The sequence below is a fragment of the Pseudophryne corroboree genome, chromosome 6 (genome assembly GCF_028390025.1).
Source record: "Pseudophryne corroboree isolate aPseCor3 chromosome 6, aPseCor3.hap2, whole genome shotgun sequence".
Taxonomy (NCBI): Eukaryota; Metazoa; Chordata; class Amphibia; order Anura; family Myobatrachidae; genus Pseudophryne; species Pseudophryne corroboree.
In genome coordinates this window covers 708,435,110-708,462,386 of record NC_086449.1, presented here as the reverse complement: position 1 = coordinate 708,462,386, position 27,277 = coordinate 708,435,110, and the positions used below count along the sequence as shown (strand labels likewise).

Genomic DNA, 27,277 nt, shown 5'->3' with positions numbered 1-27,277 from the left:
AGAAACAAAACTCACAGGACTGTAGTGGATATACTCTTTAGATCACTTACCTGCTACACCTATTAGACTTTCAGACATCATTACTGTGATTGACATGTGTCACGCTATTCCAGTCAGCTCCTCTTCAGTGACTGGAAACAGGATAAATTATAAGGAATGGTAGCAGAGGTGTTACTGTGGCCCCCATGTCTCAGACACAGAGGCGGTGGACATTTTAAAAGTGATTATTATCATTATTTTTTTCAAACAAATTTTTAACAGATTATTAGCAGCTGCATTAATGCTTGATCAATTATATATATATATATATATATATATATATATGTGTATATATATATATATATATATATATATCAGTGACGTGCGGTTGGGTGAGGCAGGTGAGGCAGAGCCTTTCCTGTCATACTAACGTTTGTGCCAGACTTTTGACTGTATAAAGTATATGAAAAATACAAAGAATATGTTTGAAATATCTTCTTTACATTATTCAAATAATTTTTTTAGCCAAAACTCTGGAGTAAAAAGTCTATGGCAGGTGAGGCAGTGACTATCCCTGTCTATCTTTTCCGTATATCTCTGATCAAAACTCACCAAATTTCCAGGAGTTTATACTGCTGCACCTGTGTATAATGCCAAGATGTACGCTTTGGCTCATATAATTCACGTAAATCTGGCTCTGGTGCTAGCCAGTGCCTCCTGAGCTATTTAGCTCACCGCACGTCCCGGATTTTATATATACTGTATATATACATATATATATATATATATAGAGAGAGAGAGAGAGAGAGAGAGAGAGAGAGAGAGAGAGTGTGTTTGATTGTGGGGCTGTTCCTTGGATTTTGAGAACTCCTATAACATGAATAACGGTGCTGAATGATTGTGTAATTGAATGTTAAAGAAATGTAAAACCAGGACAGAAAATGTGTACCATAATGCAAACCCCACCACAAATACTGTAAAATGCAATGATGACTCTCTGATGGTATGAAACAAGGCTTCCCATGTGTATCAGTTCTCCTACTGTTGCTCCGTGTTTTATCACTGACTGTTTGACACTGTATATTTATTGTCTATGATGCGTTTCTTGAGACACTCATATTAACATAAGTAGTAGCATTAGACACCAGTGACAGTATACTGCATTAGGCACTCATTTCTGATGCTTAAATGGAAGCGTGGGGTGAATTCAATGGATCAGGCAAACCTGCTAGAAAGAATGTCCAACATGAAGCTGGATAAACTTGGCCGCATTATAATATTCACTGTGATTGGTCAGTGGACTCAGCAGCAGGGTGTACCTAGCTGTAGGGTGTGTGCCAGGATTGGATGTGAACGTGATGTGACTGTTTCTAATCCTCTCTAATTATATAAAAATAATAGTAATAGTAAATAAATAGAAAATAAATATACCTAAAGTGGTCGATTCAACTGCAGACAATGACAGTGATGCACACAATCTAGTGCGCGCATATGCCACACAATAGCCCAGAGATTGTGTATTTTTAGAAGCACCCCTATGGGGAAGCGAACAAAAATATGTGATTTTGGGGCTAAATTGGGGAAAATTAGGGTAATTTGGTGTGACATTGCTGGTGTTACAAGTACGGGAGGTCACTGTCATCAATGGCTTTCCAGGGATACTTGATAGCTTTGCCAGCAATGGGGGAGATCTGGTTGTTGTCTGCCATGGATGAAAGAGGCACAGTGATGAAATTTTAGCTTGAGTAGGTGAAGCTTAGCCCCGCCCCATGGTGTACTGCTAAGCCCTGCCCCCTTCCCTTATTTGTCTGCTGCCCATATCCAGCACAAGCAGGGATGCTTTTTCGATGATTTCATGCCATAGATGCAAGTCTCCATCATTGGTGAGACCACTGACAGTTAACCATCTGGTGACCATCCCTAGTTCCAACACCATTGCAATGGCGCAACATGGGCATAGTCCACAATTGAAACAACCCCATAAAGTCCAAATATTTTCTTTATATAGAGAGATTAGGATTATTCACCTGTCCTATTTATTAAACTGTACTCACAGACTTTAATCTTGCATGTTCACATATAGGAATGATTGTTGATGTCGCCACTATCCCCTATATTAAACCTCCGTGAGAATGCAGTTTCCTTCTCTTTTCTTTCAATCATGATGTCAGACTTGTTTCTATGGTAAGGAGCGATGTGATCTTCACTGTACTTGTCTGTGTAGCCTGTCCTTAGATACCCTGGTTGGTCAGTTACTGCTTTTAATTAATACTTATGTATTCTCTGTGTCTACTGCGGCTAATTTCATAATGTTGCAGTAAGTTGATACATTTTCATTGAGTTGCAGCTTCAAATCAGTAATTAACTTTGTGAAGGATCCCAAAGTTTCCAGAACACTTTCATTAACCACACTATTTCATTATTAAAAACACCAAAGTGCTGTATTCAGTTTTCTTTGCACACATACCAGACAGGTATCACTAATACTCGCATATAATACTCGTGTAAGTAATATCTGTATAATGTTGAGTTCTAATGTCATCACTTCAGGAAAATGCATGTGTTATAAGAAATATGCACCCTCTACTATATCTATTAATGATTTCCGTGGACCGTATAAAAGCCACTTGGGATGTGCCTTTGTCTCTGATGTTTCAAAACTTCTACAGAGGACAAGTGGTCTTCACTTCAGCAAAACGTGTGTTATAAGCAATATGCACCCTCTACTATAGCTATTAATTATTTCCGAGGACTGTATAAAAGCGACTTGGGATCTGCCTTTGTCTTTGATATAGGGGGGATGTTTCAAAACTTCTACAGAGGACAAGTGGAAAAGTTGCACATGGCAACCAGATTCTACCTATAATTTCAGGGGCAATCGCATTTGGGTTCCATATATAGGTAAATTGTGTCATCAAGCCCCACCCCTTATGATATAATGTACTCAGAACCCTCCCCACCCCCCATGTGTGCCACTGCATTTTAAAACTTGTACTAAATGATAGCTAGAAGCTAATTGTTGCTATGGCAACTTCTTCACTTGTCCTCTTTAGAAGGTGAGCGACAGCTCCTCCACAGTCATAGATTTACAGTATCTGGTTAACTCTAATATTCTTCTAACTAACACTTGGGTTACATTATTCCATATACAGGTTGAGTATCCCTTATCCAAAATGCTTGGGACCAGAGGTATTTTGGATATCGGATTTTTCCATATTTTGGAATAATTGCATACCATAATGAGATATCATGGCGATGGGACCTAAATCTAAGCACAGAACGCATTTTTGTTACATATACACCTTATACACATAGCCGGAAGGTAATTTTAGCCAATATTTTTGTAACTTTGTGCATTGAACAAAGTGTGTGTACATTCACACAATTAATTTATGTTTCATATACACCTTATACACACAGCCTGAAGGTCATTTAACACAATAGTTTTAATAACTTTGTGTATTAAACAAAGTTTGTGTAAATTGAGCTATCAAAAAACAAAGGTTTCACTATCTCACGCTCACTCAAAAAAGTCCGTATTTCGGAATATTTAGATATGGGATACTCAACCTGTACTGTATATTCAGAACAACTTGAATCTGATGCTATTGCTATGAGAAAATACCCTTTGTCGATGAGTTTTCTGCATTTTCTATAATAACCATGGGATGATTGATGTTCATGCTGGACCTTGGTGGTTCTTAGGTGTGCATATCACATGTACAGACACATACATACCATTCACACATAAGTGTATACAGAAGCAGATTTGCCTCAAAGAAAGGAACCACGTCCATTTTATATTAATTCAAAGAAAAGAAAAGAAAAGAAAGCAAAGGAGATAGCCAAGAAGCAAGGAGATGCAGATGAGGGACACCACCTTGCCACCGCATCTTTAAAACAAACCAAACAAAGCTTCGGTTGTTTGACCAAACGTAATCTTGCTTAGCACTTTTGACATCAGAGTTAAAACAAATACAGTTTTCATGAAGAAAAATATCCAGGTATCAAAGAGGGAAAAACTGAATGAAACGCCTGAAGGGGTTAAATGCGGAGTCCATTCTCGGGGTAAAAACCGAGCTTGGCTCCACACCTGTTTTTTAAGAAAGTGTAATAAAAATACAAATTACAAGTGAACACTCAACATCTCCAATGCTGATTTGTTGTGTCCTACGCCCCACAAAGTCTTTTCTTGAAGTCACTGAGCAAATAAGACAGAGCTCTATGCTGCAATGCCCTTGTAACATGGTTGAGTTCAATTCTAGATATAGGCAAGGCCCTTGAGTCAGATGGCTGGAAAGCTCCTCAGAACTTTGAGGAATTAGTAAAAAGGATATGTTTCCACTCCAAAATGGCAACATACACTTTCGAAGAGGTTCAGAGGATAATATCTGTCTTCTTCACACATTGAAATAGGAACTCATAAAATACTCAAAATAAAAAAAGCAAAAAACTTCAAAACACTAACTTTTTGAAATCTATCCTTTTCAGGAACATTACTGCCCTCCCACATGTGGGAAAGACGGAGAGGTAAAAAATAAAAACAAATGGATTTATAGATGAATAAAGTATGGCGTTAAATGCATTATTCTATCTCCATGACACCTGTCAACAAGATTACAGGTGAGCTAGACACGTCCCCTTTGTATCTCCTGAAGCTGGTGACATTCCCATGACTGCTGGCAAAATGCATGTTGCTTTTTTTTTTTTTTTTTTAATCACAGCATCAACTTAAACATTCAAATATTACCATTGTACAGTGCATGGAGGCCGAACCACTGTTACTCTGCCTACATCTGCTGAGGTGTCTTATTGTTATTTTTTTAAAGATATGTCTTCATACACAATCATAAATGCTTTCATCTTGCTGGAAATGGTCTTGTATTCGCCTTGTGTGTTGTCGTTGAGATGACCAGCTCCCTCAAGTAGACAAGGTCCTAGCTTAGAGTTGTAGCCACGACAGCAAAACTAAGATTTGACTTCTGGTGTCCAGTGGTAGCATGTATCTTCACCACTTTCCACTGAGAAATTCGGCATCAGATTACAGTTTATACATTTCTGTTGTGGTCCTGTGATATTCCCACTTGCTTTTAACATTTTAAACTTATCCCCATCGTTGCTGATGCTCAACTTGACTGTGTTTCAAAGTCTCTTTACTATTTTGCTTTGTCTTCTATGTACAGCCATCTCTTTATCCTTTTCTCATTGCTTTTTATTTCTTTTCACTTGTTTTTTTACAACTGGAGATGAGGCCTGTTTCATAACCACTTTCTCTTCCAGGGCTGCTCTGATGAAGAACATTCTAGTTGTGTGCCTCCACTTGGAGGGAAATGCCAGGAGATTGTGCACCCAAATTTATTCAGAAAGCTAACACATAAAAAAGATAAGGGGAAATAAATGGAAACAGAAAGTGGAAACAAAAATTCTCCTAAAACAATTGAATAAACTAGGAGTTGATGAGCTGAACCATTGCGGGATCAGAGTCTATTGATAACATTCAAATGTCCAACCCACAGGGTAGGTTCTCCTTTCTTCCCCAATCAGCTCTTTATTGCAGTTACTGACATGTAAATTTGCCGCAGATGGCAAAAAGAACAAATAAGACAAAAAAATAAAATAAAATAGATCTTTGTGTGACTTCGAAAAGTCCATAAAATGTGTCCTTTGTGTTTTTGGCACTGGAACGGGGGTCAGATCATCATTGCTTCACTAGGCGGCGTGAAGTCTGCTGGTATTATAATCCAGTTGCTCCTAGGGCCATACCTGCACTATGGCTCATACATGGAATTGTCTGCATGGATTTGGGAAAGTCGTGACTGACCACTCTGCCGTTCTCATCGCTACCCCCTGCTGTGGAAGGTCTTGGTAAGGTTGCCATCCGAACCGTTTCTGTGACTGTTTGCTGCGGAATTAAACAGAAGCCCTTTTGAGGAGGATAGGGGTTGTAGCCCCTGTCCTTTCTGCAAGATAACATTTTATTTAATTTCATAACATAAACACAATCTCTCTGAAATGTAACTTTATCACATACACACAATCTTTCTGAAATTTGCTAGATGATGAACTAAACGATTACTGTAAAAAAACGCATCCATGTTATCTTCACCATAACCTTATATTCTAGAGTAAAACCCATAACCCCAATTAGCAGCTTGGTGGGAATCCAGTCTTTCAAACCACTGATGTTCAGTAGATATTCAACTCACTGGCACATCTGTAAACCAGGGAGAGCACCATGCGGACAGTTGTACTCTCAAAACAACCGGTGACAGAGCATTGGAGTCAACAATTGCCTGCCTTCTCACCAGAAGAACTGTTACAGAGGCATTGGGGGAGCGTGTTTCTGAAAATTGGCACCATTATTTTTATTGCTTGGGGGGTTGTGTCACTCTTTAATTTAGGGTCACCGTGGAGCTCCTAAACACTAAAAGGACTTTGTACTACTCACAGTACAAATAAAATTCAAGTAAGAACAATAATTCTATATGTTGTATTCTGGGGGGGGTTAAGGGTTACTAATGGATATGACAAAGCAATTTAATTTGAAGACAAGTGTAAGCTAGTAATATTTCCTCCCTCAAGGTAATATTTATGTTGATGGCTACTGAAGAGGAGATTTTGTCAGATGAAGAGAACACATTTCCATGAGAGTAGGTTCTTTTAAATGATACCTATACAAACATTTACAATGATTGTTGTTTATTTAAAGTCATGTTTCAATTGTTAAAAGGGCTTCTTCACTTTAGATGCTCCCAACCTTTATAATCTCCATGTTTGGTATATAGGGCTGTCCACGCATGTTACCTAAATCCTGCTCTTGTTGTGACTCTCGGTGCTGTAGGACACAATGCACACATAGCTCTGCAATATAATAATAGGGTAATATTGAAGAGCCATGGGTGGAGCGTAATGTTGTATTCCTTTAACAATGAAACACAAGCCAACGCCTGGCTTTAAATATTAGTTGTTTGTTAGTAGGGACCCCCTAGAAGCTGGAGGAAGATTAATTTATGAAGGGGTATCCAAAATTAGAAAAGCCATTTAATACCTTTCTATGACTCAAGGAAAAGCTGCAACCTACATTTTACAGATTTGTAAATTAATGGGAAATCTTCACTTTCAAATTATTTTTACCCGCCATCGTCAACTAGAAGAGCTATATTAGTTCTATGTAGGGACTGCAACGATCAAAAGGACCACTACTGTAGTGGCATCTGGTCTCTGGGGTTACAATCGGAACTAGTTCAAACACAAACTGCACTGTGGTTGTTATTCAGAGATGGTTGCAGATTTTGCTATCGCAGCAAAATCCGCTACCATACTACTCACATGCTAGCACAGGACAAGGCCATCCAACATGTGTGGCGCCGCCCTGTGATTCGATCGCATTTCAATTGTGATTGCATCAAATAAAGCTTGGCCCCTGCCTCTGCAGCATGGCTGCGTTGGCAGGGGCACTGTCACCATGTTTCCTGCCCTCCTTCCCCTCTAGCTGCACCACCGCCTCCGGATGCCCATTACCAGTCAATCACTATGTGATCGCATAGTGGAGGGTTGGACACGCGCACTACAACCGCTGCACGTGCGCAGAACCTTTTGATACAGCCCTGCGTGCGAATGTAGTGGCTGCATCCACCTCTGAATAAGGCCCAGTGTCAGTTCCCGCGGTGAGGAACGAAAGAACAGTGACCCTGCTTGAGCAGCGCCAATGTATAAACGTACAAACTGACAGTGCTGTTTGAACCTCTTCTACTTCTGGTTCTGATTGCAAAGACAAGAATGTACCAGGGTGCCCCTGCAAACCCACCTCCCCCAGTCTTGTCTTTGCAATTGGGGGGAGGGTGTTCAATCAGACTACAGTGACACACACTTGAGACAAATGGAAAGCAAATGACAAGATATGAGATGCCACCTTCATCTTTTTGGATTCACTTCTGGACTTGTAACAAAACTCGATTAGTGCAACCAACATGGCCAATCCCAGTCCTCCGATAAGGATGTAGAAGACACCAGCGACATTACTAAGACTCAGTGCACTTGTTTTGTCCTGGAACCAGACACAGAAGAAAGGAGCAGGGAAAGAGGGAGGGGAAGAATATGTTATGAGAGCAAGATATATTGGATTTATACACAAGCTTCCTAAGCCACCCATGTCCACCCCTCTCATATGACAGACCATCACCACACTGATAACATACAGCAGGCAGCGCCACTAAACACCTCTATGCCTACTCCAATGTGCAGTTGGCATAGTAGGGGTTAAGCCTTTTTAAAGTTGTCTGTACATGCTGAAAGCACAGTGTAAGATAATACTGAGGCAATGTCTCAGTTAAGCTTTGGAATAAAGGGAGACTTGTCAGTGGCTGTGGTCTGCCCCATATTTTTTGTGTTTTGTATAAGATAGTACAACAAGGAACCTTGTGTCAGTAAAATAGAGGAAAGAACTATTAATTACTCCTTAAATCTGTTGAGCAGAGATGCAAATAAAGAGCGGCTTGACTATTAAAATAAACACTTTATGAGTAAGAAACAATGAATTCTGAGGATAAATATATCTTCATCACTGATACACAGCATGCGACCATCAAACCCTCCCCCCCCAAATCCGGTATTAAGGCTCCTTGACACTAGTGCTAATTGGTACTTCATGCACAGTTTCAATTATAAAAATGGCTATTTTCTACCTACAGCCACAACCCTTTGTCTCCACAGTTTTGTTCTACCTTACAATTGTTTTCCATATACAGATGATCTGCCCCAGCAGGTTCCTACATTGATTTCTCTGTCTCTTATATGACCCTCCCCATATTATCACTTAGGCTGTTTTACCGTGGCCTCAATACACAGCCATATATTACTGTATCTTTTTATTATTACCACTTTACCTGTTTGTGCTTGGTAGGAGTAATTAGAAATATAGATTTCTCTCCTATCTCCTATCCTTAATCATTATGTCAACATTTTTTTTACTGCTGTTTCCTGATTTCCTAATCCCCCATGGCCTACCATACTCCCTATCTTTCTCCCTTTTTTGAAGGGCCTTCTCTTTGGTACCCTTGATCTGTGCTCTCTCCTCCTGTATTCCCTGTTTCTTTTCTCTCTTGTACAGCAACCTCATCCATCTCCTTTTAATTCTCATTTGCTTTCTTCAATAGTTCTCCCAAATATCTTAATAAAAATGTTCTCATCTCGTGATAAGTTTTCCTTCTATCTTTGTCTAGTTATATCTTTCTCTATAGTCAGGGGCGTAGAAAGCCACGTCTGGCCCTGGTAAAGGGGACTTGACTTATAAAAGGGGGTGTAGCAACGCCCGTTACTATAAAGATATTTTTCTTTGTGGTCCTGCGTGTTCCACAGGGGAGGCGCAATTTTAGCACAAAGGGAGGGCGCAGCGTGAGGAGGAGCACCCGCTTCCTAATTTACTTGAACAGGAAGCGGATCCCTCTCCCTAGCCAGCGCCATCTTACCAGTGATATTTGGGAAGATGACGTTGGCCACTAGAGCAAAAACTCTGGCACTGTTTGCTCTCTATGAGCTGGACCATCTTCCTGAAGGGATCTCCAGGAAGATGGTGCTGCCACGGCCACAGCAATGGTATACTGGGCGTATTGGTCCCGAGACCCCACCGGGCCCCTCCAGCAGCCTGGGCCTTCTTCCCATTGCACATTTCTTACACCTATTCTGCCTATCTTGTCCTTTGTTTAATTATTGTTTTTTCTCTATCATAAACTGTTGTCTTTTATACCATCGTCTCTGTCTTCCTCTTCTTCCAGCTTTGCCTATTACCCTGTTTTTTTCTAACTAATTAATCATTTTCCCTTTCCATAACCAACCTCTCCCCTACTTTCTCTCAGCTGCTACCATTCATTAATATTCACACTGTGTTGATGACTGCAGTGGAGAACCACCTATTTTGACAAAGGCATTATTCTGCACCATGCTCTTGGAGTAATTTAATATATTTGGTTAAATTATTTATTCTTACAAGAAAGAATAAAAAAATCTTAACAGGTGAATCAAAGAATATAATTATTATTTTAAAGCAATGTAATAATATTTATAATATTTTACGACTGAGTGGACCAGGTATCGGCCATTTAGATTACACTAACACTTTAAAAAGGCTTGGCATCTGCCGTACACGGTTAAAATTTTCTCTCACATGCCCTATTAAACAATATTCTTACATTCTTCCCCCTCCCACCACAATGCCATAGCAAGACACAGCCTCCAAAACCCACCTCCCTCCAGAGAACATTGGTTTAGAGTTTAGGCATGCACCCAAAGCGGACGATCAATAAACTTCTATTTTCAAGGCCTTTATTCCACGAGCAACAGTGTACCAAAAACCTCTAGAGGAACCGGTTGACTGAATGTAATCCATGATTTGATGTGTTTATGTGGGAAGTTCTCTTTATTTCATTGTTCATTAACTTACAAATTGGTGCCTTTTTTTTGATGGTCATGACTGCTCTTATTAATTTAGTTTATTGGTCATTTTAATGCTACAGCAACAATATTCAATTATGTTTTAATATCAATCCTATGCATTTGTGGTGCTTGGGTACATCTATGGAGGATTCATAAGAGGAATTTCAGTTGAATGTGTTGAAGACATGAGTCCATTTGAGCATGCAGTGTACAAATGATCTTCTTGGATGTGCTTACGACCTGAAGAGATGAAAAGTATAATGAGTTTTTCTGTAAAAAAATAAAATAAAAAAATGATGATATATGATAGCCCAAAAGGTAATAATAAAATAATGATAATAAAAAAGGAAGAAAAAAACCACAGTAAACAATTAGTTTGGATTAAATGAGTGCACCATTAATTAGGCTGTAATTCAATCATAACTAAAGGTAATGTAAAGGACACAGTGTGGATCGGGTCGACATATTGGCGCACATCGCTCGCGTGTCGTGAGCGTCATCCTCTATTGACCCTACGGAAAGATATCGCTCACGAGGGCCATGCTGCCGAATGTAGCATGCCCCTGCTACCACTTCGTCTCTGCCGGCACTTGCCGATGTCGCCCCCCGTCTGGTCCCATTGCCCATGATGTCGCTAGATACACATATTGAGTAGTGTGTACCCAGCTTATGTATTATCTTCTGTTACAGGTCCATACTCACACTTAGTTTTGGATTTGGGACTTATAGCTTGTGCATATTGACATTTATTCATTCTTTATCAATAGAAAAATTAGCTGAGTTAATGTGATAAAAATCAACATGCATTAGAGGAACTTAAATTAAGCTTCATGAACTGTAAAAAGCTTGGGGAGGTGGGGGGGGGGGGGGGGGATGAAGCCACCTTTAATTCATGTAGTTGACAACAATAATGTCTCGATTCTAGAGGCAACGTATGTGACTGTGTGCCTGATTCATGTTAGTATGGAATTACATAGCCGTAATGTGCAATTCCGTCCAATTCAAATTGTAATGCAGCAGGAGGTGTCTATAGGAGATGTACGCTTCCTGCTTGCAATAGCAAAGATCCGAGTGCTGCGTGTGAGGACATAGCCTCGGATCACCATCGCGACCATCAGTTTTGTGATGTGTACAGGCACTGGTCAGCCTGCGTAAGCTGAACTTACTCAGGCTGGCCATAGGATCCAGACACTGGGGTCCAGGATGACGCAGACTCTGGACCATCATCCCTTTAAAACTGTTTTGCATAATGGTTCCAATACCACCTCTGCTACACCCCCCAAATCAAGTTGCGGCTGACAGAGGGCAGCAAGCGACATGCGCAGAATGGACCAGGGTTGCATACAAATATGAATCAGGCCCTGTGTTTCAGCATATTAATATAAGGGTTTCAGTATGGTATTTTCTGATGGACAGGATGCCGGCGGTCAGAGTACCGACAGCCCCCTGGAAAGTACCATAACCCTCCCCTGCCCCCTACCCTAACCCTCCCTTGTGGGTGCCTAACCTAACCCTCCCTTCCCGCTGCCTAAACCTCCCCGCTTGGTGCCTAACCCTAAGCTCCCTATCAAAGTGCCTAAACCTAACCCTCTTTGTCCCCGGTACCTAACCATACCCTTCCCATCCCTGCACCCTAACCCCCCTCATAATGCCTAAACCTAACCTTTGTCCTGCTGGAAGAATGATCAGGATTCCAGCTGTCGGTATTTTGATGCCCTGTTGGGATTTAGACATGTGGCTTATGGCATCCTTCGGGATTCCGGCGTCGGTATATGGGCCGCTGGGATCCCATCCTTTAGGATCTTAACTGCATCACATTATAAGGCATGTTGTTTATGTTTCTCTATGCGGACAATGGATGTGTCTCTTGCACAAACAGTGTAGTATAGCAGCAGCAGGTGGGACTTCTTATAAAGGTGACCTTGGCTTTCATAACTGACTGCAAATACAGTGGTAATCTAAGCCTTGAATGACCCCTCCCAAAGGATGGTTTACATTGCATGTGACACATTATTATCTATTTCTCTTCTACTAGCTGCTCTACCCGTTCTTCGTACGGGAGTTTCTGATTTTCACGGGTGTAAATATAAATGAGTGTTAAAAATTTGGTAAATCTATAGAGATGTAAATTTGAGATGTCTTAATGTAAGTAAATATTAATCCATGGTTCTTGGCGTCACCTGAGGAGCAACCGTAGCAGATCAGGTCAAAAGTGCCAGCCCTTTTGTAAGTTATTAAATTCTACACACTGGAGGTGCAATCAAAATTTTGATCTGATTGTCCTTTTGGGGGGTTGTCGTTCACGCAACGCAAGCCACGTATCAGTAATGACGTCATTATGTCAACCCGCTTTTCATCCCCTTAGGGGAAGTTTATTAAAATTCTAATTACATAGTTTTCCTACTTCCCACCTGGAGAATACATAAGTAAAATTTCAGCTTCCTAACATATCGGGAAGTAAGAGAATTAGTGATGGGTGAGTGAGTGAGTGAGTGAGTGAGTGAGGGCTTTTGCATTTATATACATAGATAGTAAGTCCGTTTTTTAATATTCAAATCTGCATTCTAGCTAAATAAAGCACTATGGGCCTTAGGTTTGTAAGCAAAAAAAAAAAGTTAGCAATTGGTCAAAAAAGTTAGCAATTGGGCAAAACCATACTGTACTGCAGGTGGGGCAGATGTAACATGTGCAGAAAGAGTTAGATTTGGGTGGGGTGTGTTCAAACCGAAATCTAAATTGTAGTGTAGAAATTAAACAGGCAGTATTTACCCTGCACAGAAACAATATAACCCACCCAAATCTTAATCTCTCTGCACGTTACTTCTGCCCCACCTGCAGTACAACATGGTTTTACCCAATTGCTAACTTTTTTGGTTTGCTAACAAACCTGAATAACCCCCTTTATACTCAGTGGTGATGAAAAAATAAAAATAAAAATCTGTGCACACTTGCCGTCAGTATAATGCCAGCCACTAGGGGGCACCTCAAACATAATAATACAAATCATGTTTTTCCCTTCTATCTTTATTCTAGAAACCCCTCCCCCTTCATAAAATGCATGCAAAAATTACAGCTTTCATTAATTGATATGCCAGCCAGGCACTGCCTTGCATTGATATTCACACTATAGGATGGATGTTTGGTGTTGTCGTGCGTTCTGGAATCAGGCAAAATAGAGCTGGGTTATTTTTTAAGCAGTCCTAATTTTAGGTATACTCAATAAGATAGAGGGAATTTAGCGAAACAGACTTTTACATAAATATAATGCATGCAATAAAACATGTACAAAAAAATGGAAAAAAATTATCAGATAAATAAAAAAAGAAAACATGATATTGTATATGATGTACTTTTCCTGTAGTAGAGTGAAGATATAATAGTTATGTTATTATAGAAAATTATTTATGAATTGTATTTATAACATTCTCTATTTTCTTATTAACAAATTACAATTTACAAGTTTATCTTAATCAGTTTGTGTGATTATGTTTGTATTGTTTGCAATGTGATAAAAGAAGCATAAAAGTTGTATTCACTGTTTATTCTTAATATTTTTTGAGACTTATTTTAGTTGCTTTGTTTTTTGTTTAATTGTAAAGCTGTACATTGTTTTTTTCTATTACTGTATCTGCAACTGCATGTCTGTAGCTAAAGAGTACTGTTTTCTTTTGGGGATCCGGTCTCTAGGGCGACAGTAACTAGGTCGACATTATCTAGGTCGACCACTATTGGTCGACAGTAACTAGGTCGACAGGGTCTCTAGGTCGACATGTTCTAGGTCGATAGGTCAAAAGGTCAACATGAGTTTGTCACAATTTTTTTTTTTTTAACCTTTTCATACTTAACGATCCACGCGGACTCTGATTGGGAATAGTAACCTTGCCCGAAGCATGGCAAGTGACGTGAGCCATGCGAGGGGATACGGTGCACTAACTGGGGTTCCTGGCCACTGTACGAAGAAAATGACACACACAAAAAAAAAAACTCATGTTGACCTTTTGACCTGTCAACCTAGCACATGTCGACCTATAGACACTGTCGACCTAGTTACTATCTACCTTTCATACCACAAGCATTCTTTTGTATTATTATGGAAGCCACTACTGAGCTTTGTTTGTAGTGACAACCAGAAATTTAAGGAGAAAATATAATTAACAAAGGGCAAAAGTCTGGATGGACAAAGAAGGTTATTTCACTGCCATGATGGAGAATAGTCACTTTTTGTGTTCATAAAGTATGCTTCTTGGTTATAAGAACATACAAAATAGTGGAATGGGAACGAACTGATGTTATGTAGTTCCAGTGGCGGCTGCAGTACAGTCCAAAATTCAAACAGGGGAACCACAGCAACAGCCAGTGAGTCTCGGACGGCGAGGTTTAGCAGAGTACGGGTAGCAGTTAGTGTGACTCTCCTATTTGAAGTTTGGACTGTGCTGCAGCCCCACCTGTGGAACTGTCGCTGGTAGTTACTATGTCGACATTCAGTAACAATACTGTATATTCGATCAGAATGTTGACATGTTTACAATGTCGACATGCAGCATGTTAGCATTGACATGGAATGTTGACAGGGTCTCAAAGTCGATATTCACAATGCATGTCTACCCGTGTCTACATTAAGAACATATCAGGATCAGGGTGCAGTTAGAGTAACACAGTGCTGTGGATATTCTCACTGCCGACATACATAATGACGACGTCATCATTATGTCAGTGTCAACCTTGTGAATGTCAACTTTGAGACCCTGACGACATTCTGAATGTGGACATTCAGAACATATTAACATTGTTGTGTCTACATGCTGAATGTCGACATCCTGAAAGTCGACCACTTATATCACAACCGACCGGACAGCCTGAGAGTTTCTATATGAGTATACGTGTGGTGGCTTTCCCCAAAGGCACAGTGATATACAGTAGGAAAAGATGGGGGCTCATCAGTTGACCTCCTATGGACAGTTCATACAATGTGGGATGGAGTACTAGTGCATATACAGTAGATCACAGGTTCTCAAACTCGGTCCTCAGGACCCCACACAGTTCATGTTTTCCAGGTCACCTGTGGATTTTTGAACTGTGACAGTTGGTAATACACAGTGCACTTGCTGGGTGACATGGAAAACGTGAACTGTGTGGGGTCCTGAGGACCGAGTTTGAGAACCACTGCAGTAGATGACAGCTTATGTTGAGTGTTGCCGTATATTATACAGTGTACACTATATTTCTATCTATCTACAGTATCTATCTATCTATCTATCTATCTATCTCGCATTAAAATAACACATCTCAGTGGATGTCAGGGCATGATGGGGCTTATTCCTATGCAAAGATTATTTTACAGTGAGTTAATATAATGATAAATGTAATAAAAAGTAAAAAAAAAATAATCCCTGTAAAATAATAAAAATTTTATTTTAAAAAAGTTTCACGGTAGCTAATTTGAAAATGTGGAAATTAAATACCACATGGTCACCTGTAAATGACGCTAGAGAAACAGGTACATGAATTGGGTTCACTACGATATGCCGGCGGTCGGGCTCCCGGCGACCAGCATACCGGCGCCGGGAGCCCGACCGCCAGCTTACCGACAGTGTGGCGAGCGCAAATGAGCCCCTTGCAGGCTCACTGCTCTCGCCACGCTACGGGCACGGTGGCGCGCTACACTATTTTATTCTCCCTCCAGGGGGGTCGTGGACCCCCACGAGGGAGAATAAGTGTCAGTATGCCGGCTGTCGGGATCCCGGCGCCGGTATACTGTGCGCCGGGATCCCGTCAGTCGGCATACTGAAGACCACCCCATGAATTGATATGTCTTCTAGGAATACAGTATGAATATTAAGTTAGTTCGCACAAGCAGTGCTTTTCTTATAGGGATCAATAATCCCTAGTGGGCTGGTGTCACTTAGGGGTCTATTCATGAAGCAGTGAAAAGTGTTTAGAAGTGAGCCAGTGGAAAAGTTGCCCACGGCAACCAATCACCATTGACGTAACATTTATAATTTGTATAATATAAAATTATACAGGGCAGCTGATTGGTTGCCATGGGCAACTTCTCCACTGGCTCACTTCTCCACTCTTTTCACAGCATCATGAATAGACCCAACGATCATCTCTCCTCTTCTTGACAACAGAAAGACAAGAAAATTAGTTTTATTATTGATAGATTGTGGTTGATGTTGAGATGGGCATGTGTCTGCTTTCTTGGTGGTAAATTTACTAAGGTGGGAGTTTTTTTAGAACTGGTGATGTTGCTGACAGCAACCAATCAGATTCTGCTTAACATTTATATAGCTGCTTTTAGAAGATAATAGAAAGAGTCTGATTGGTTGCTATAGGCAACATCACCAGTTCTAAAAAAAAACCTCCCACCTCAGTAAATATACCCTAATGTAAAGTACACCAATTTGTACTGAGCATAGCCAAAAATAAAACCATCTGCCTTATGTAGCTAAACAATCTAACTGACATATTTACTGTATCAAAATAACTTTTACTACAATAATGTGAAAAAGGGTGTTTTTACACACTTTTCACATAATTTTAGTATCACCTGAATGTACAGTACTAAAGGGCAATTGGAAGAGAATTTGCTAAATTCTCCCCCAAGCCCTTTAATTGCATTCCATATCTCATTTCCCATTTGTTGAAAGGGATATATGAGCTGTCCGAATTTACTCAAATTTAAATAAAAATAAAAATACCAGCGGGAGTCCCGTGATAATAATGCTATCTCTAGAGCCCTGTGATAATAACGCTATCTCCAGAGCCCAGTAATAACGCTATCACCAGATAGCATTATCAGGGCTTCCCTCTGGTTCCCTGACTCCTGCACATCCTTCTCTGCCTGCTGCCAGTGTCTGATAGACCATAGGCTGATCACTGTGTAAAAAAAAAAAAAAACAGAAAAAAAAAAACCAGTAGCGCACATGCGGGATAACACACTCAGGGTATTTGTCACAAAAAAATATGTGTATTCGCAGGGACAGAGCTTTCTCGCAAGCTCTATCCCTGCATGGATAACTAATACATCTTTGCAATGTATTCAATTATCACATCATGGATTTGGACCAATTTATCATATCTCATCCATTTCCGAGATGAAGATTGTGATAAATCTGCACCTAATGGAGATTACTGTACTATAGCAGGTTTTTATCACTACATTACCAAAACAAGTGTTAACAAACTTCTCTTGCCCTGGTGACCTGGCTGGAAATATGTGTGTATTGGTGTAAACACACCTGATATAAAATGCCACATATGATAATGGTCCTAGATGTAACTTGCAATGGCTATGCCTCAGCTTCTGCACTATGTTGCTTTTACTTAGTTTTTAGCACACATGCGGCAAACTGGGCATAAGCCCCTGTATCCTACAAATATATATATTTTTAGAGGTAAGCCATTACACTTGCACTACATCTTATTAAAACAATATTGATTTGCCAAAACAGAAGTGAAATGCTAAGCGTTATACTGGTTGAGTATCCCATATCCAATAATTCCGAAATACGGAATATTCCGAAATACGTATTTTTTTGTGTGAGAGTGAGATAGAGAAACCTTTGTTTTCTGGTTGCTCAATATACACAAACTTTGTTTAATACACAAAGTTATTAAAAATATTAAATGACCTTCAGGCTGTGTGTATAACGTGTATATGGAACATAAATTAATTGTGTGTATGTGCACAAATTTTGTTTAATGCACAATATAATTAAAAAATATTGGCTAAAATTACCTTCAGGCTGTGTGTATAAGGTGTGTATGAAACATAAATGCATTCTGTGCTTAGACTTGGGTCCCATCGCCATGATATCTCATTATGTTATGCAATTATTCCAAAATACGGAAAAATCCAATATCCAAAATACTTCTGGTCCCAAGCATTTTGGATATGGGATACTCAACCTGTATTTATTTTGACAATACTTTTTTTCTCTACATCGCTATGATAATTAAGCCTTGCAGTATTGGGTTATTAACAAGCATGAAACAAGCCTATTGTTAGCATTGTCTCTGCGAATGCTGTATATCGGGTAATGAATTATAAAATATGTTGGATATGTCATGGCAGATTGCATGACAGATGTTCTACATCACACAGAGTATAACTTGGGGACGGGAGAACTCTGTGAATATAGATGAATGCTGCACTTTGAAGAGTCAGATGTGCATTTAAAGTTACATAAAAGTTTTTAAATAATTAAAAAAAAAATCACTATTCTTTTAACTTTGAAAACATTTTTATTTACAGTATTTTCTTTTAATTTTTGTAGAATATACAGTAGAGACCGTCCCTCCTGTACAGTACGCGGGTGTAATCCGGGTCACATGTGTGCAGATGAACGCTGAATTGCACTGAAAAGATAAGTCTACTCTTACTGTACCTCTGATATGCGACATCTTAATGATAAAAGCTGCAATAGAATCTTCTAATGCTATTATATGCAATGATAGTAAAATGTTTATTGATAAACATCCTACTGTCCATCTTGTATCCTGTTACAAACTGATTGAATATGGGTAGCATGTACTGCAAAGACACGTTATACAGAAGTGTCACAAGGGGGGTGTCAAAATGCTGGCTTCTCCATAGTGACCGGGAGCCAGTTGCTGCAGTATGACATTACCCTGCAGCGCCCAGCTCCTGTCATGAAGAAGGAGCCAGCAGTGCAGGGACTATTATCTGGGGGGTTCACTACGATATGCCGGCGGTCGGGCTCCCGGCGACCAGCATACCGGCGCCGGGTGCCCGACCGCCGGCTTACCGACAGTGTGGCAAGCGCAAATGAGCCCCTTGCGGGCTCACTGCGCTCGCCACGCTACGCGCGCCACACTATTTTATTCTCCCTCCAGGGGGGTCGTGGACCCCCACGAGGGAGAATAAGTGTCGGTATGCCGGCTGTCGGGATCCCGGCGCCGGTATACTGTGCGCCGGGATCCCGTCAGTCGGCATACAGAAGACCACCCGTATCTGGGGACCAGCCCAGCATCTTCCAGGGATGCAGGCCACGCCCCAGAATGCTGTAACTGGGGGATTTCTTGCAAAACAGCACCCCATAGTGATGCCATCGGGGAACTTTCCATGAAGCCACACCCCATACTGGGAAGTCACATCCCCTTTTTAAGGTGTTATTGGCTGCATCGGATGTCACCGACCCCAGGGCGCCACTTGCCTTATACAGAATTTTTCTGCTGACTAATAGAATACATTAATGAAGGCATCAAATCCAATCCTTTCTCCTAAATCATATGTAGACAGAATTCTCTATATATCATTTGAGATCTATGTATGAAATGTAAAAAAATGGTGGCCAAAATTTTCTGTAAATAAATTTTAGATTGTATAGTATACAGTACAAAGATATACGCTATACTGTATATAGGATATACTAACAAATAAACCTTTTCAAATAATTATATATATATATTATTTTTTTATATCTTTAAGTGGATTTTTTTGTGATGTCTGTATTTTCTAATGATTGATAGTATATGTAAATATGTTTGAATTGCACCTCTCTCTCGCATAGTGCTATTATACTGTTTTATATTTTAGAAGTTCACTTATTAGATGCTATCATTTCTCTATTGCCTTTTAGAAAATTATATAAAAACAGCATCTGATTGGTTGCTATGGGCAACCTCACCAATTCTCTGTTTAAAAGCTTTAGTAAATTTACCCCTAAATCTGATTGAGATTAGGATTTTAATGGATTTTAGGCTAGGCTAGGAAGCATAACGGGGCCATTGAAATTAATCTTTTTAGTTAATTAATTATTCAAATTAAGGTGCAACATCTGAAAGACAAACAACAGACTTGAAGGAAATGTTTACATTTATTATAAGCCCTAATTATGTTATACTATTGAGACAGATTTTCCTGTGTATGAATTGGTACTGTTGATTTTGTGACATTTTTGTTCTGGATTTTGTTTATCTGTATGTGAGAATTGTTTCGATGGATCCATGTTTCCAGGAACCTGCAAAAAACATTTACTGCTGCAGCGAGTGTATGTGTGGAAAAACCCTGTTAACCAATCAGAAGGCCCTTACAGCATCACGTGATCATTGGCGGTAACTCTGTTATGGGCGTGACTAACCTTACTTCCGGAGTCTTTGCTTCCACATTCCCCTTTATCGTACCACCATTTGCTTTTCAGCTTGTCTAAGACGCCTTGCTCACTGAGTTTCAATACCGCTAGGTTTACAGCACCTCTTCAAACCATGGGAAATAACATAAATAACATCACCAATGTTATTTTATGTTATTCAGTAGCATAGCAACATTTCATTGAGGCATTCATTGACGTGTGCGTGTACCATGACAAAGTGATACGCTTCAATACTCCATCAAGCGCCCACCACCCATACCCTCCATCCCCTAGTACCCACCTCTCCCCTCTCTTCCAGCCAAGCCAGACGAGTATTAACTATATCACTTTGAGTAACCAGCAACACCCGTCCCCTGCCTGTGGACAAGCCACTTCCTTGCTCCCGGTGTCTCTGTAGCCAAATATTTTCCAGTCTCCTTGTTTTGCAGTTCTCACCTCATCTGAGCTGGTAATATAAAGGCAGCCATTTTGCACATGCAGTGCAGTGTGGGATATCTCAAAGACTGGCTAAACCCTGGGTGATTGTTTGGTTTGTACAGGGGTAGTCATTATTACTCAATCACACAGTTATATTGTAATTTTTTTTTTTCACTAAGAGATTTTGTTCTCAGATCAAACTATTCCGATATTGTACATTCATTTTTAGTCACCTTTTGTGTACAATATATTTGCATTTCCACTTATACAGCAAATTGTATTTTTTTATTTTGTTCATTTATAAGTAGAAGCATCTAAAATAGAATTTTTTTCAGTATACAAGATTTTAAAATTTTCATGTATCTGTGTATTTGCAATTGTATTTATCGGAATAGAATTGCCTATTTCCGTTGCTGAAGGAAAACTATATTCTTTGTTCATGCTTTGCTAAAGCTAAAAAACACAGTGTCAATCAGGAGCTTCCTGCGGTATGCTTCACGGCAATTTAGTTTTATGGCAGCGCTAATTACCATCACTGGAGGTCATTTATAAAGTGCAATCGAGGCCCACCACAAAACACCTTGTTCAGCACAGCAACAGGATGGTCTGTCTGGCAGAAATTAAGTATTAGGTTGGAGTTCTCTTTTTTGAGTGACCCCTCCACAAAGTAGAGATGTATGGAAAAGAGGACTAGAGGAACAATGGCCAAAAACTTACTGCTTAGCACAACCCCATTCCATAAAATAAACTTCTGTGTTTCTCCTAAAATTCTCCTCAAATGTATTCAACTAATCATGAGCAAGATACTGTGGGCAGCTTTATGTGTAAAAGCATTTGATTACATTGTTTGGAATGTATCTGAAAATAAACTTTTCCAACGAAGCTCAAAATTAAGATACAATTTTTTTTCCTTAGGGCAAGGCTCCAAAAGCTTCAGCTCTAAGCTAGGGAAGGATTCAAATGCACGGAGAGCACACAGGCCCTTGGTTTCAGGTGGGCTTACACAACACACCTTGTACCCATTTCTTGAATACCTAACCCTGCGGAGCCCGGCAATGGTGACAGCAGCGCTCTACAAATCACTGGGAAATTGGCGCGGCAGCCATTTTCCTACTGTTTTGTGCATGTGCAGTAAGAAAATTGCTGTGAAAATGTCCGCCACACCATTTTCCCAGAGACCTGGCATACACACTGGACCCCTGCTATCTTTATACGCCCCTGTTGCAAGGTCTAAAACACAAAGCAACTTTTCAACAGCAAAATAAAGGGCCCTAGAATTAGTCCACTATGCTCCCTATGCTAATTTCAAGGCCAATGTGCTGACTCCGTACTTTGCTAAGAATACCCTTACATCCTCCAACTCTGCATCTGGCTGTCCAGTCTTCTTCAAACGTTGTCATCCTGCGCTGTAAAACTTAAGCTAAATGGCAAAAATATGGTTCTACAAACTGAGATGCCTGATGGGTCCAAAGCTGGATTTGCACTATGCAGCGAGCATTTTGTACTTTATAAATGACCTCCATTGCCTAACACTTAGACTATAGCAAGTGATGCTTCATGTTTAAACAGATCCATTGACATTGTTGAATTGAAGTTTTAAAGCAACTTTGTCATGCTTTTCATGCATTTTTGTTCCATTCTTGCGACAGCTAAATAAGTTATTATGGAATTATGCTTTGTGTGCTCTCCCTAAGCAGAATGGCACCGGGGCCACGGCATAAAAGGTGTACAAGGCAGTTGCTGGTTACTATCATGCTGTTTTGTTACCCGCTAGTTTGTTCTTACTGGGGCTGACCTTGGAATCACCTCCCCCGCTGCCGCATTCTCCCTTGTCGTACCACCATTTGTTTTTCAATTTGTCCAAAAGCCCCTGCTCGTTCAGTTTTAATACTGCCAGGTTTACTGGATTTCTTTAAAAATGAATAGATAACACTCGATAAGTTACAGCTTGAGAAATCACTCATGACGTCGTGAGACAAAGGATAGGTGAACCAGCTGCAAGTTTCATCCTAAACCACATACCCCCCAATCCTGCTCCAACTCCGTCACCACAGCACAGACAGTGTCTGAAATAATACAGATACAGGAGTCCAGGAAATCTATTGCATATTGGTTGAACAGATCAGACAAGTTACTACCTGTACATGTTATCTTTTTGTGCCTTTATTCTGCATGGGAACTAATTGCAATGAACCAATTCATCAGGTGCTTGACACGTGTCCAGTTTTACATGGCTGATCTGGTAATTCCAAGCTCACAAATAAGTGATTGCAAAAACAACATTTTCCTCCAATGGGCAAAACCATATGCGGTGCAGGTGGGACAGATACAGTATAACATGTGCAGAGAGAGATAGACTTGGGTGAGGTGTGTTCAAACTGAATTCTAAATTGCAGTGTAAAAAATAAAAAAGCCAGTATTTACCCTGCACAGAAACAATATAACCCACCCAAATCTAACTCTCTCTGCAAATGTTATATCTGCCCCACCTTCAGTGCACATGGTTTTTCCCATTAGATGGAAATGTTGTTTTGTAATCAACCCTGACTTGGGCCCTATATACTGTACTTTATTGCCTTCTCGTAAATGTGTACCTTTCACTTCAACATTACAACGTACTAATAGATCACATTATTATAACTTACCGCCATTTATATGACTTGTTTATGCCAAGTGAAAAAAATGAGCTGTTAGTGATTGCTCCTCTCTCACTGTATCGGATCTCCACCTAGATTTTCTTGGCCCGGGTGGCCTGGCAGTGGGCTGTGGCAAGGAACTTGAATTGCTCATTAGAAAAGCCTACAGTATATGCATATTATAATTTTATTTACGCTCTCTGTCAACAGGGGGTTAAATAGTGTAGACATGTGATGAGATCAGGGGCATGGAGAATAAAGTTGTAGCCATTCTAGTCAAACTGTGTATTGTTATATTATAATGTATGTGCTATTTGTGCAACAAAGTTGTGCGTGTGTGTGTGTGTACATAGTTATATATTGTATAACCTCATATGTATTCTTAAATGTCATTCAGTAGGGCCATCCTTAATACTATTAAGAAGATGCTTCTTTGTTCTTTAGCAGACACTTCTTTCTGCATCCATCCGGTCTGGGCAGACTATGCGTTTGTGGTGACCAGGATGAGATAAAGGCTGTGGAAAGTCACAGGTACATCCCAGGCAAAGCAAATCACTGCGAGAGCAGAAGGGCTGAAATTGCGTGGTTGCAGCCAAGCGTGGTGGTGTAACCTAGTCACTGCTAACAAGGTGTAACAGGCTCTGACTGGACTGGATGAAGAACGCCAATTATCAATCACAAAGAAGACAAAAAGCATAGAGAAGTGTCCACAAATGGATCGAGAAGTGTGTGTGTGTGTGTGTGTGTGTGTGTGTGTGTGTGTGTGTGAGGAGGGTAAATATTTGAAGGGTGTGTCTCAGCAGCTCTTATTGTGCAATGAAGTGACTGAGGGGATGATGTACTAAGCTGATGTACTAAGCCTTGAAAAGTGATAAATTTCACTGTGATAAAGTACCAACCAATCAACTCCTAACTACCGTGTTACAGGATGTGTTTGAAAAATGACAGGAGCTGGTTGGTTGGTGCTTTATCACAGTGAAATGTATCACTTTTCAAGGCTTAGTACATCTGGACCTGAGACAAAAACACTGGTGAGATAATGTGCAGTGTCCCGGACATCCTGGTATTGTGTCAGTTAGGATGCTGTTTTATGTTGTTTGTTTTTATACTATGAAAGGGGGCGTCTTTCAATCACTACTTGCTTAAGCGATTTACTTAAATAAACTTGAGGTGCTGGAAAGGCCAGTGGTGATGCAAAAGGCTGACCAGTAGGCTGGCAAGGCAAAAAGAGCCAAACAGTACCCTGGTATAGTCACATGGCCCACTGACAGAGGTAGGCTAGTGCAGCAGGTGTTGTTTAGTGGTGTAAATCATGTTGCTAGATAAAGTGCAGGGTGGGAAGGAAAATATTCTGAATATTCAGTATGCACTGAGCAATTATTCATTCAAGATAGTGGTATGATCACCATGGTCCAGGCAAAAGTCTATAAAAAGGCAACCAGCTTCAGTATAAAAAAAAGAGTACAAATGAGACTAAGGGGTCTATTTACTAAGCCTTGGATGGAGATAAAGTGGACGGAGATAAAGTACCAGCCAATCAGCTCCTAACTGCCATTTTTCAAACCCAACCTGTGACATGGCAGTTAGGAGCTGATTGGCTGGTACTTTATCTCCGTCCACTTTATCTCCATCCAAGGCTTAGTAAATAGACCCCTTAATTAAAAACAAATAACCCCTTAGAACAGTGTCTCCCAAACTTGGTTTTCTAGGAATCCCAACAGGCCATGTTTTAAGGAATCCATGCATGAGTGTAGGTGACCCCATTAGTACCTTGGTCAGTTTAATTTAACCATGGATATCCTTAAAACATGGACTGTTAGGTTGCCTTGAGGATCAGGTTTAGGGAACACTGTCTTATATTACAAAAGGAGTTGGACCACCATCATCACTGCATTAAAAAACAGATTGGGTAATTTCACAAGGTCCAAGGACATTCACTGAATGGACCTTAGACAGAGTGGAGTTGTGGGTGGCTTGTGAAATAGGGGACTGTGTTCAGCTCACATGCAATATCTGTTAAAAACACGGTATTTCGGATAAAATGATAACCCCTGGCTGATCACTTTAAAAAACATTCATTAAGCAACAGTATCTTTTTGTGAGTCTGTATTTGTGTGTGACCTTCTATGTGCCACATTACTGTACAGTGCAGCAGAATATGATGGTGCTCATTAAATAAAGGATAATAACGTTAGCCAAAACAGTTACGGTAAACATGATGTTGATAACATTCTAGTTATTGCTGCCTTGGTGACGGAGCTGGAGCATTACTGCATTATGCAGCAGTAAAATGTGGTTTGTAAAGAACAATCTACGGTAGGAAACAGGATGGATCTTGCAGTGGGAAGAAATCATTAAGTGAAAACGAAATACTGGACAACAGTAAGATTGACTGTTATGCCCCTTTAAGACGTCCATATTGTCCCTGATCCTTGGCAGCGGGGGCTGGGGTGAGGTGTATAATTTTTTTGAGAAGATATTGGGGAAAAATATAGATTATAACTGGATCACCAATCCTTCTGAGTGATTCTCTAATGACACAGAACACACACATACATACATAGACCAAACCTTTAGCAATGAGCCTAAGGCTGTAACGGGAGGAACATATGATATGGGGATGCAGGTGGAAATGCCTCAGGCTAAGTAGATGGCAAGGTCCATCAGCCGTGCAAGGAATGAAGGCTGTATGGAGTGAGACATAGACAGACCTGCTACATTTTTTCTGGTCACACTTCAAATTTCTTAATTTCCTTTTGTAAGAGTAGTCTGGCCAACTCTCCCGAAAAACCCTGCAACTTCAGGAAGCAAACTGATAACCCTACTTATCCAAATACAGGTTTGTGGAATACAATAAAGGACTTCTGGGGAGATGTATCAAACCTCAGAGAGAGGTAAATTGGAGAGAGCGAAAAAAGTACCAACCAATCAGTTCCTGTCAAACACAGCCTGTAAAATGGCAGTTAGGAGCTGACTGGCTGGTACTTTGGGACGAGATGTACTAAGCAGTGAAAAGAGTGGAGAAGTGAGCCAGTGGAGATTTTGCCCATGGCCACCAATCAGCATTGAAGTAACACTTGTAATCTGCATATTATAAAATTATACAGAGCAGCTGATTGGTTGCTATGGGCAACTTTTCCACTAGCCCTCTTCTCCACTCTTTTCACTACTTAGTACATCTCCAGGCAAATCTCTTGCCACTTTATGTCTCTCCATGGTTTGATCCGTCTCTCCCTGTATTATGTACTTGAACATATTGAGAGGATTTTAAGCACATAGTAAATGGAAGTTATTTAACAGTAAAGTATAAAGGCCCAATGCAGAGTTTAGTTGAATGTAGAAGTCGCTATCTTTAATTCTCCTCTATGGCCATCTTACCCGGATTCTTGTTCATGGTTGTGATAAATGTTGTACATCCTTACAACCAGAGATACTATACATTCTTTCCCACAATCTCACCCAGGGGCCGTTGCAGTGTTGCATGCAAGTCAGCAACAATTACACTCATAGTGCATTCGTGGAATTAAATATACAGTATACATGCATGTATGCAGGGCCGGAGCAGGAGTCTATGACTCGCAGTGCCAGTGACCCCGCCCCCTTCTCCTGAACCCGTGACATTGTGACATCACGTCTAGGGACGAGGCCACTGTTATTACAAAGTAGAGCACTGCCTGAAGCGTCTTTAGGACAGCT

The 27,277-nt window shown here is 40.3% G+C and overlaps 1 protein-coding gene across 6 annotated transcripts in view; it reads right to left on the bottom strand.

Annotated features, from left to right (window-relative positions):
- Positions 1 to 3,747: 3,747 nt before the first annotated feature.
- GRIA1 (glutamate ionotropic receptor AMPA type subunit 1) overlaps positions 3,748 to 27,277 on the bottom strand; it is a 468,887-nt gene continuing 445,357 nt past the window's right edge. For 2 of the 6 annotated variants that reach the window (XM_063928344.1, XM_063928346.1), the window contains exons 14-16: positions 22,741 to 22,855; positions 7,892 to 8,026; positions 3,748 to 5,902 (exon numbers count right to left, since the gene is read on the bottom strand). In XM_063928344.1, coding sequence (XP_063784414.1) covers positions 5,714 to 5,902; positions 7,892 to 8,026; positions 22,741 to 22,855 — 439 coding nt within the window. In that variant the 3' untranslated portion in view covers positions 3,748 to 5,713. Of the gene's footprint in view, positions 5,903 to 7,891; positions 8,027 to 10,374; positions 10,651 to 20,516; positions 20,632 to 22,730; positions 22,856 to 27,277 lie in introns of those variants that run through there. The other 4 variants (XM_063928345.1, XM_063928347.1, XM_063928348.1 and 1 more) reach the window with 3 other exon arrangements.